General features: G+C 42.1%; 1 protein-coding gene across 1 annotated transcript in view; it reads left to right on the forward strand.

Annotated features, from left to right (window-relative positions):
- The window catches only part of NSMCE2 (NSE2 SUMO ligase component of SMC5/6 complex), a 124,060-nt gene that overhangs the window by 46,513 nt on the left and 65,325 nt on the right, over window positions 1-12,222 (forward strand). Inside the window, exon 4 of the mRNA XM_088533332.1 lies at window positions 9,550-9,703. Coding sequence (XP_088389458.1) covers window positions 9,550-9,703 — 154 coding nt within the window. The remainder of the gene's footprint in view (window positions 1-9,549; window positions 9,704-12,222) is intronic.

The following is a 12,222-nucleotide window of genomic DNA, read 5'->3' on the forward strand; positions in this document are numbered from 1 at the left end:
GGTACCTGTGGACAATCTCCAAGGACTTTGAAGGGGCATGTAGGACACATGGTACACACTGCCTCGCTTCACAAACCTGGGGTCTGTAGAGGAACAAATAAGCTGCTTAATTTAGCAAAGGCCTTTTTAATACTGATTTTCTCATACAGCTCTGCTTCTGAGGCTTTGTTGAAACTGCATAAATAACAATGATGGGATTTATAAGCAAAGAGATGAGCAGGATTCTAGTTAAAAATATTCTAAGTTGCTATACGGTCTGCAGGGAGCCTATAAAAACTGAGATGCCTTGGGACATCTATAAAGAAAAAAGAATATATTCCAGAATGTCCTATGGAACCTAATAGAAAAGAATCACTTGTGCATGTACTGTGAAAGGCACACAGTGTTTTCCAAGATGAGAGAAGAGATGCAAGATGTCAGCCAGAACTGGTAGATCAAAAAGGGTAAGAATGGAAGCAAGACGTGGGATTTAGTGACTAGTAACTCTGCTGAGGGCTGTCCCAGTAGGAAACTGGTAAGAAAACATTATGAATAATGACTAAAGAATGTGATATGTAGAAGGGCTCAGGGGAGACACTTGTCTCTCAGGCATTCACAGGAAAGTGCAAAGTAAAAGTAAATTCTGCTCGAGGGCAAAGACTGGGCTTGTCACACATCTGAGGAGTTTTCCACCCACTGTGGGTGTAAACAAGCTAGGTTTTTCCTGCCTATAAGGAAATTTGCAAGGAGACATTCTGTGTTTGTACTCTTTCCATGATTTTTTTTTTCTGGCTAGCGCAACCATCACTGAATTCAATGTTCGGTATTAAAGGCAGAGCTGGTCCCTATGGGAGTACTGCTATCCTGATCCTTCTATTTACTAGAGTGTATATATGTATATATATATGTAAACTCAGTGAGTCCAAGCTGTAAGTGTCATCAGGCTGTATGTTTTTTAACAACTGTCAATTCAAATAAAGCACGAGTCTGTACTTAGAAATCCTATTGCCGTTTCCCAAAAGTTTAGAGGTTACATTTGGTCTTCATGAAGAATGACAACATGACTCACATCACTGTTTTGGAGAGGACAGAGAAGAAATGTTGTCAGTGCTGTAGCACTTTTTTGGGGAACAAGAATTCTATCAGATGAACGAAAATATTCAAAAGGAGTAAAAATTTAAAGGTTCTGCTCGACTTCCACTTGGGGTATACCCAAGGTATGTGGAATACATCCCTTTGGGAAGTCAGCTGATTTTAACAGTACATGTTGTATGCAGTTTTCCAAGGATAAGTCTCACTCTATGTTTAAAAAAGAATCAGCTTCACAGCTGGTATAAATCAACTATGTTTTGTAGGAGCTGATGAAGATAACACTGACTCGTACTTGTTTTAGGATTTAGCCCTTTATTTCCACACTGTGGAAAACATGGTTTTAGTCATCTCAGTGAACCAAGCAAAGCCACACAAGAGTAAACAAGTTGTTAATCTGAAATCACCGTAGGGCCTTCTTCTGCTCTCACTGAAATCTATGTCTAAATTCTCATCAGTTTGAGTGGGACATTAAAGACAAAAAAATGCTCTAATATCCATGTTAATGTATTTTCTAAATACATGAATTAATCAGCAGCTTGATAAACTGGTTGGACAGCCTGATGCATTTGCTGAATCAACCTTGCTAAAAGAGATGCACCATCTGCCTTACAGTTTCTAACATGCTATTAAAACAAAGCAACATTTTTATACAAATAGTTATTTTTTGCTGTTACTAGCCTTAGTCTGTGCTCAGGCAAAATTACCTAGAACAACATGCTATGTATCTCTACTATGCCAAAATTAACTTGCAAATTTGTATGTTTGTGGCAAAACTATAAAGAATATAGAGGAGAAACAGGATTAGTAAATTTAAGTACTTGCTCCACCACTGTGAACCATAATTTTTTAATGTTTTCATAAATAATTCCTGAATGCTGTAGAACTTTTTGCTTTGTCATCAACATACTTCATCTATTGAAGAAAAACTACAGGGAAACAAGATCAAGACAGACTTCTGTTCGGTCAGAATCATTATTCCGTCCAACCCTCCCTTCAACCCGCGGGCAGTTGGGCTTTCAGAAGTGCTGAGAGGATTAAGGTGCTAAATTTCCATCAACTTTCTTCTCTTCGGGATCTTGGGAACACCTCATGTGTAATGCTCACATTTTTTTGCTGTCTTCATGAGCTACTTTTGCCCCCTTGGTAACAAGTATTTAAACACGTTCTTCTTTCATCATTTCATTCTTTGCTTCCCTCCAAGAACCTTGGAAGGAAGCAAAGAAATGTTCACAGTCATGACTGTAGTGCTGTGAGTAACTGGGGGAGGTACAAACATCATTTGGGCTGTCAAAATGTGTGCGGAGTAAAGCATTTCACCTGAGGTGAAACATCTAACAGATGAGAACCCCAAGAAATGCTGTTCAGGCTGCCAACTTTGCATTTGCACCCAGGCAATTTTGTTTCCTTATCTAGTGCTCATTTACTTCAATCCCACATGTGTTTGCAGTTCCTTTTTTTGAATGGGAGCAAGCAAGCAACCAGAATGGGCCCTAATCCCTTTTTAGACTTACTAGAACGACTTTAACGTGCACTGACTTGTGAAGAGCTACTTTGGATATACCCCAATACGTAGAGGAGCAGCATATGGGCCACTGCTAACTTTCTATAAGTGAGTTAAACACCTCCAACTGCATCTGAAGTGGGAAAAAGAACCTGTGGGAGGTACTCACCTTTTTGTGACAACACCTGAGCTGCCGCCACGGTGTCACCATGCTGCAACCCACCCCTTGTCTTCAGCCTGTCACTCTGGCAGCAGCTGGGGGTATCAGAAATGTGCTGACAGTCCCTTTCTGTGGTGCTGGCCCAGTTTAATAGGTAGTATGTGTCATAAGTATGGGTCAGCCCTCATAAATATGCCTCCCTTGGCATTTCACAACTGTCTGGGAAGGTGTTGCTCAAGCAGCGCCTCAGCCCTGCAGCCATGATGTGTAGAGGTGTTGAAGCTCCCGAATCAGATGTGGGCCCTGAGGCAATCCCGACTGCAGCAGAGCTGTTTAACGAGTGCTCAACGATGGTATCCTCTCTGACTGCCCTTGCAGATGTTTCCAAGAGCTCCGCTTTACTTGTGCCTCAACAACTGATCTGATCCTCACCAAGGGTTTGAATCCAGCCATTGAAGAATAATAAATGTCTGTTTAGGTTAAGCTGAAATTTTGCAGCCTGATTCAGTTACAGCGGTGACTCACTGAAGAGTTGGTTCTCACATGATTCACAAAGTGTATGGGTGACTCAACCCACAAATTTACTTAGCTCCCATGTTATTTTCCCTCTCAGTGAAAAAAATGGTTATAATAAATAATCACAGCAAACTTTGACTTACCCTGAGGTAGAATAAATGTGAGCTGAAAAGCTGCATATTTGCAACAATAAATCAATATTATTTAGCAAGGTAAATAATAAGGACATAGGAGTCATTAAATAAGAAAAACTGTGCCGTGCATTGTTGGTTGAATTTATTATACAGGGGAAGTAAATATAGAAAAAAACGTTAATTTTTATCTGATAGAGGAGATCTGAAATACACAGCTACTATTAGTGTTTCATAAAGGTGTGCACAGGCAGATGGCTCTAGTGTAAATACAGTTGAAATTATTATGAGTTCAGAGTTAGCAGGAGACTGTCAGCATATCCTTTTTCAGATTGTCACAAAAGGATATAAATATCTAGGTAACTACGTGCCTCTGAGCTTCTTAGCACTGAGTAATCACCCTCCCTTTCATAAATGAAACAGCAAAGTATTTGGGAAATGAAGAAATTCTGCCTTGTCAGCTGGCTCTGTCATTAAAAAGGTCATTAGCAAATAGGATTGTTTCCTTGCCTTACGTATAACAGGTGTCAATAATATCCATAAATTAAACTCTAAAAGTCCATATTTTATAGATATTAAAAATAGTGAACAAATAGTGTGTGGCTTGAAAGATTGAGGAGAGAGTTGTGAATTATTTGGAAAAAGATAGTTCTTTTGTGGGTAGCATCACTGGACGGGAGACCTCAGCACGGTTCAGGAGTGGCCAGAAATTTCAGAGAAGTTTAATGCCTGGTGAGGGCAAACCCCAGAAACCCAAGGGACGTAAACAATATCCCTGAGAAAGGGTACCTAGGAGCTTTGACTGGATTAAAAACATGCAGCAAAAGGACTTCTGTGCTCCAGAAGAAAGAAAAGGCTAGAAAATGACCATGGAGGGTCACATGCTGAACCGCTGCAATGCCATGTCCACTGGAGCATTTTTGTGGCAGGCAAAATGCCGCTCTTCTATCACAAAGTTTGCCAAGAAGCCGCGAGCTGTTTTAGGGCTCTTTGTAGAGAGTGAAGCAAATGCAGATGTTAATTTGAACTTTCCCTCAACTACAGGAGAAGGTAAAAGGATGGCTCTGTGCTCAAAGCACCAGACCAGGATTTATTTATTCTTGCTTCTGCCACAGTATCCTTGTGCAACCTTAGGCCAAGCTATTCATCTCTTCATGCCACAAGCCTCCCTATTTGTAAAATACAGTCGACTGTACTTATGTCACAATGAAAGTTTGAGGCTAAATTCTTTAATGTTTGTAAAGTGCTTTGAGATGTAATCCTGGGAAGGGCAAATTACTAAACACTGAAATGCTGCATGCAGAATTACACTAATCGGTGCCTTTTTAGACACTGATTGCTTACTATACGTAGGCGAAGACCACAAGCTGGCCCCGTTCTAGTCAATGGTACCTTTAACCTTACTGGTTCTGGTCTTGATCTGGAAGAGCATAACTGACTTCCCTTTTGGTTATATTAATCAAAGAAATAAAAACTAACTAAGGTGCAGCTTAGAATACCTAGAATTTACAGGTTCTCCTAGCTTATGCAAGCTCACCTTGCAAAAAGTGCCATTTTTGGAGGCATGGCATAACTGTTTATGCATGTAGTGCCACACCAGTGAATTAATCTATGAAAGGAGGGTTCACTGGTATGGACAGAGACTGGTAGAACTCCAAGACCTGCCTCGAACTGGGTCATTTCATAAGTGTTTCCTGTCAAGCACATTAGCCTCTTTGCACATATCTACTGTGATCAGTGTGGTATGTTGCCTTGAACAAATATATCACTTGATAGGTGAACCACAGCCACGTTTTTCTAAACAATTTTTGTGTGTTTCTAAATGTGTTTTCCTGTCAGCACTGTTGGTAGGCCATGTATGGTATATAAATGAATAATCATATATAACACGTCTGTTCCTCTTATTACTGCTGAGCTCTTACAGAAAGTACCCCTGTGTTTTTTTTTATTTTGTTTTTATGGGACCATCAGGACTAGATGCTTTTGCTTTTTCTGTTGCTGTAAACAAGCTGTTGTGACTGATACTTCTTTTCACCATGTCCTGAACACTCCCAGCTCATAGTTATATGTCATTTCCAGGATGCTTTGGAGGGTGTGTATGCCTCCACCCCATTTCAAAATCAATGCAACTCTCAATGGATTGACTAATGGCTGCAAGGTGTTGCTTAGCATGCTGGTTTTGGCTGACAGTGCTGCTCCATGTACAGTGGTTTGCTTAATATGTCTTTCATGATTCCTATGTGAAGTATTCTTTACAGACAAATTCCATGTGCCGGTGGCTTCAGGTTTGCTAGTGAGCGTTCATTCTTGACGTGCTTTTGAGACCAAAAAGAAGCATGACCCCAATTTTCTGCCCTGTATATTGATGATTTTGCCCTGTTCCCTTGTCATATCTGATGTTTGGATTGTCCCCGTTCTTTTTGTTATGCCCATCTCATACACAGTAGTCATCACTACATCCATCTTGACTCACTAGAGCAGGAGTGGGTGGTAAGAGTTAAAGAAAACCGTGATGCACCTGTCCAGGTGCTGTGCTGATGTGGTATATAAGATGTTGCAATTCTGCCCCACCACGGGGAACTAGGACTGATGTCAAGTTTTCTTTCATTTGTTGTCCTATGTGTTGTTGCATTAGGACGTTCTCAACCCTGTTCACGGAGTAGCATATGCAGCACCACAGAGAAATTGCTTGTGCATAGTAAACATATTGACTTGTTATTATAGTGGGTGGACATGCCTTATTATTCACCTATGACATGTTGACCTTCTAGAAGGTCTACCTGGCATTTTGGTAAGGGCTACGTGACAGCATGGTATTGAGTGTGGTCAGGGATGGTGTCTCTACTAATCATTTTAATGAAAGTAATCATCCTCTCTCTGGAGGTGAACAGAATCTGAATTTAATCCTATAAACAGGTGAGGTTAAACTATGGACAAAAATACTCTCTGGGTACCTCTCTTGTTTGACTGCTTAGGTTTCTCTATTACGTGGTTATCTGAGCTGATGTCATGTATGCTGCGTTACTCTAATATCTTCAGTCCTTAATGCATTACCAATGCGAAGAAAAGCTGATGTGAGTAGAATTCTTCTTTCTTGAAAACTGTTGGAATTACTCATGTTGCCTTTAGAAAACGGCACAGAATCACATGAAGTCACCAAGTGGTTGAAGTTGAAAGGATCTCTGGAGATCACCTCTACCCCCCTGCTCCAGCAGGGTCACGTAGAGCACATGGCACAGGATGCATCCAGGCGAGAACTGAATATCTCCAGGGAGACTCCACAACCTCTCTGGGCAGCCTGTTCCAGTGCTCTGTCACCCTCACAGCTGAGAGGTTTTTCTGTTTCCTAATGGAACTGCTTGTGCTTCAGTTTGTGGCTGTTGTCTCTTGTCCTGTTGCTGGCCAGCACTGAAGAGAGTCTGGCCCTCTCCTCTTGAGACCTTCCCCTGAGATATTTGTATACACTGACAAGATCCCCCTCAGTCTTCTCCCAGCTAAACAGGCCCAACTGTCTCAGGCTTTCCTCATAACAGATGCTCCAGTCCCTAATGATCTTTGTAGCCCTGTGCTGAGCGATCTCCAGTAGCTGCATGAGTCTCTTGTACTTTGTCCAGCAATGGACACAGCACTCTCTCAACCTGCTGTCAACGCTCTTCCTAATGCAGCCCTTGATACCATGATACAAGGGCACAGTGTTGGCTCATGGTCAACTTGTTGGGTCTCCCAGGTCCTTCTCTGCAGAGCTGCAGCAGGGGAGCCCCCAGCCTGTACTAGTGCCCGGGGTTATTTCTGCTTAGGTGTGTGACCCTCCACTTGCTTTGCTGAACATGAGGTTCCTCTGCAGCCATCTCTCCAGCCTGTCACAGCCTCTGAATAGCAGCACAGCCCCCTGATGTATCAGCCACTCTTGCTAGGTTTGCACCACAACCTTGCTGAGAGTGCGCTTTGTCCATCCAGGTCCTTGATGAAGATGTTGAATAAGACTGGATCCGTGGGGGACACGACTGGCTACAGGCTTCCAGCCAAACTCTGCACCAGAATCTGAGGGGTCACAACCCTCTGAGCTCTGCCCTTCAGCCCCTTCTCGATCCACTTCACTGTGCACTCATCTAACCCACACTTCCTGAGCTTGGGTATGAGGCTATCATGTGAGACAGTATCAAAAGTCTTGCTGAAGTCCAAGTAGAAACATCCACCTCCCTCATCTACCCAGCTTAGCCCCTACTTCGTGAGTGCCGTAGCCGCAAACTGTGTGATTAGAATTTACGTTTATGCAGCCAAGTGAGGGTTCTGAGTAACTCTTCCTGTGAGGTTAGCGCTGCTGGCTGTTATGTCCGTGCAGAGTTTGGTAGCTCCATAGTGCCAGGGATGTGGCTTGTTTCTATGCGGGCAACGCAGTCTCTCAGACATGGGCCAAGAGTTACCTATGGCAGAGTGTAACAACGTCGCTGCTGTGACAGGTCCTTTTGGAGCAGTTTGCAGTGATGCGGAGCTGACAGGCAGATCCTTTGGGTGCGTGTGATCGCCCCAGGCATCGCGTGTCTGCTGTGCTTTGCTCCCTGTGGCAAGTTCCATGATATGAGCACTGCGGTGCTGCTCGGCTATGTGCAGCAGACCGGGCATCTGCAAGGGTCTGCTGCACGAGGGTCACTTCTTCACGTAGCCCTCCCGCTCTGCCTTGCAGTCACTGTGCTCCTGTGGTAGCTGGGTATTCCCGGGCACTCCCTGCATCCCGTTCCGTTTTGGATGTTGTAGGAGCTGATCTTTGGTCTCCAGGTGCCTTTGAAAACCACATGCTATCACCTGGCTGCGCTGAGTTCTCTCTGATTTTTCTTCTTGCCACAGCTTGCACCTACCTAAAATAAATGTGCCAAATTGGCTTTACTCTTGAAAGAAATAAAGCTTTATGGATTGCTTTGCTCCGATTAAAAATCTTCGTCATCTGCGTAGCATTTTATATGTTCCCAAAGTCCATCTTTCTGCCAGTATTGTTTTTTCTTTAGCTTCTTAAGCAAAAAATATATTCCATAGGATTTCCAGCTTCTTTGTAACCTCTGGAACCCATAATTGATTTGCTGGAATGGACGTTTTTTTTTGGTGGTTGTCTCCCTTTTGCTGCCTTTCTCAGTGAATAACACGGGGGTCTGGTGAGCGTCAGGATTCAGTCTGTGTGGGAGGGAAGGAGCGGCCAGCAGAAACGGTGCTTTCCTGCTCTTTTTTTTCAGGCTTGCATGTTTTGCCATGTGTTTGGGATAGGCTAGATTAGAAATAACCTTTGTCTGGTTCAGAAAACACTTAGCATTAAGGATTTGACAGATGCCAGCTGCTTCCAGAAGTTTGTGCTGTTCCTGACTTGTTGCATAACCCAGTCCCCAGCCCCTACCTGCAGCAGCTAGTCCTTACGAAAGACCTCAGAGGGACCGTTCCCTGGAGTGTAACCTTGCTTTGAGAAGCAGAGGGAGATCTAATGATTGTTTTTATTTCAATTTCCCAAATACTTTTCACATTCTTGGAATAACACTATTGCCAATGTGGTGACTTCCCCGTTATTTTTGGCCATTTATTCCTCAGTCATCCTAGATAGAATCAGTGTGAGCAACTGCTTTTAAAGAAACTCTCCTTTGGGCACTCTGTACTGCTTGCTGGTCACATAGTACAAATAAACTCAGCTGGTTTCCTTTCATATTAGCTACCTGCACAGCATTTGCTGGTGTCATTTTACCAGGTATGCAGATAGATTATAAATTTCTGAAAAGCTGATGGAACAATGCTGAGAGAGCAGTGTTTTTTGAAAACTCGTACAAAATGTTATTTTTGTTTTCCAATCATCCCTACTTTTTGAGGCAGAGTCATATTCTTTGGTTTTATTCATGTTCAGTGTTTGTTTTGTCCTTTGCCACTCAGAGAGGTAAATTTTCTCTAGTTTAGTGTAAATAATTCCAGATATACGATAACCTGGTGAAATGACACTGTGAAATTAATCTCTAGATTTTAATAGTTACTTCTGTTGAAATAAATAATTACCTAGAAGTTATAGTTTCAGAGCAGAAGACTTAACTGGAGTCAAAAGAAACTGTGTTTATGCTCCTGAATACTTTTGTGACACCTTTTGTTTTGTTTTACTGCTTGTATCCTAATGAATAAAAATATTTTATTCTTGTTACCTACAGATAAAACGAGATAAACCAGAAAATATACCAGATTTGCAATATTTAGTAAAAGAAAAATTTACTGCATTGGAGAGCAAGAACAGTGACTCAGATTTGCAAGCGAATGAAAAATATACGTATTTTAAGGATCAGCTTAAAGAAATGAGAAAACAATGTAAGTCTTAATTTTAAAAAGAAATGATTTTTTGAATGCTAAATGGTAACATGCATACTAAATGTACTAAAATACAGAACTGCCAGTTACGGCTCGAACAGAGATGAGTGAAGTTCCTATTTCAAAACTTGTTTAAATTGATACATGTGTAGAAAAAAATCCAGTGCAGTTAGCTTGGTGGTTTTATATAGGTTCCCACTTGCCTTGTCTGAATACAAATATTCTTAAAATCCTGCTTTACATCTTCTCTTTTGTAAGATGGGCTTTTTCATTGGAAGTGACTTTTTTTTCGTAATTGATAGGATCTTCTAAAAGGATTAGGTAAGCTGTTTTCATTTGTCACTTAAACAAATTGCTCCTGTTTCACAACTTAGGATGTGTTGCAACTCTGAGAAGACCTTTGCTTTAATCGTAGAACTATATTGTTGGAAAATGCTTACTGGGTATGTTCTCAGGTTTACAGCCCCTGTGCACGCACCATAGAACACTGCACAGCATTGAAATCCGTTTTCCTTAATTGATGTTGATTCACCACGTGCTAAAATTTTAAGCTATTTGTGCTCGAATTACCAGAAAAGCTGGAGAGTTAGCAGTTCTAGTGCTTATGCAACACAGCAAAAGAGTATATTTTTATTGCCCTGCACTCATAACAGCTATTAAAAAAGCACTCTGATTACTATTGCTGAGAAAGTTTATGGGCTCTAACACTATTTGTGCTGTTCTTCCACAATCAGGATTATGTTTTGAAATCATATTATTTTGCTCACTGTCCCTTGACCCCTGTACCTATTCCCTCCCACCCTACATTTTGATTTCAACATAAACTGGTATCTCAGGAACTTCAGGAATCATAGATTAATGATTTATACCATTGGAAACTGCAATTCTGGATGCTCTCCTGTAGCTCTCCTTGAGTTCTGTTTTTTTGGAGCCCAATCCAAAACCCGCTGAAACTAGCGGAAAGATCTTCCCCGCTGACTTCACTGGACTTTGGATTGCTTCCCTGGAGAGGTTTACAGAGTGTGAGGACATGCTTGACAAGGTGAATTTAGATCTGATATCTCAAGGCTTGCTAGGACTAGAGCTTCAGGGCTTCATACATTTGTTTCCCGCCCTTACGGTTTTCAAGAGTGTTAGCGCTGATCGCTGAGTTCAATAGAGCTCTTGGCATTACTATAAGAGTGAACATACCAAGTTGCAGACCACAAAACAGTGTAATTTTCACTCCCTACATAACCATAGAATTATTACTGCCCCACCATTATGTTGTAATTCCTAGTTTCCAGGTGTTTGTAACTGAGAAGATAAAATCTTGATAACCGACTTTGGATTTACTTTCCACCCTGTAATTGCCCGAGGAAGGGGTGTATGCCCTGCTAATACATTCAGCTCAGGCTATGTGACTGAGTTCTAACTGGCAGAACTGTTGAAAATCGCCCAAATTAATTACGCTCAAAAAGAGTTACTCTTAAAAAAAAAAAGAAGAAAAAAATGAGGACAACATTCTGAAGCATCAAAAGTTCCCCAGGAACTTAAGGAAAAATTTATTGACAGTGAGAGGACAGAGTCCTGGAACAGGCTGCCCAGAGAGGTTGTGGAGTCTCCTTTTCTGGAGATCTTCAAAACCCACTTGGACACAGTCCTGTGCCACGTGCTCTGGGTGACCCTGCGTGTGCAGGGGGGTTGGACTAGATGACCTCTAGAGGTCCCTTCCAACCTTAAGCATTCTGAGATTCTGTGACTCTATGATTCTACTACAACTGCCCTAAATCGAGGTTTGTTTTATTGGGCACTTGGGATTTGTTTTGGTCGTGCATAGAGGTCAGAGTGAGGCCAACAGGATACGCACGGTGGTGTCTGATCGGCTGCTGTGCCCCGTCCGTGGACTATTGATCAGCCAGGTCAGTTTGGGATTAGCTGAATTCATAATGTCTTTGATGCGGTAAATCTACCACGTCTGCCCCTATTGCAGCATTCAATGCAATTCAAAAGACTGAGTGGAAAATTGTTAGTTGAACTTTAACAAACAATCTTGGGTGCAATTTAACGATCTTGTGTTCAAGTACACAGTTTCTTTCGGCCCGCTCTCTTTTGAAATGGTGAGCTAAATGTCAGCTCAGGTCCACAGACAGACCTTCAAAGTTCCATTCCCTAAAGCAAGCACCATCCTACTGCCTCCAGCATGTATCAGCACTGCCTTTCTGGCTAACTCATCCACTGATGAGTTAGACCTGTAAGGTCACTTTCCTCCTCCACTTCCCTTGGCCAAGTGCTGTTTTACCAGGAAGGCTTCTTGAGTAATAGTGGCTGGCTGGAGATCAGTGGACTGTGCTAATACTCACTTACATAAATTTGCTTCCATATGATAGAGTGACCTGCAACCAGCCTCTCTGTTCTGTGTCGTAGTGTGGTCTCCTTGCCATTACCCTTAACCTCCCTTTCCCTTTGGTCTCTTTTCCCCACTCGTATTCCCATCTAGTACAATAAAGCCCTGATGTTGAATGCAGCCTCTTATTGCC

The sequence above is a fragment of the Tinamus guttatus genome, unplaced genomic scaffold, assembly GCF_059628265.1.
Source record: "Tinamus guttatus ecotype Peru unplaced genomic scaffold, ASM5962826v1 Tinamus_guttatus_pri_ptg000492l, whole genome shotgun sequence".
In the NCBI taxonomy this organism is placed as follows: Eukaryota; Metazoa; Chordata; class Aves; order Tinamiformes; family Tinamidae; genus Tinamus; species Tinamus guttatus.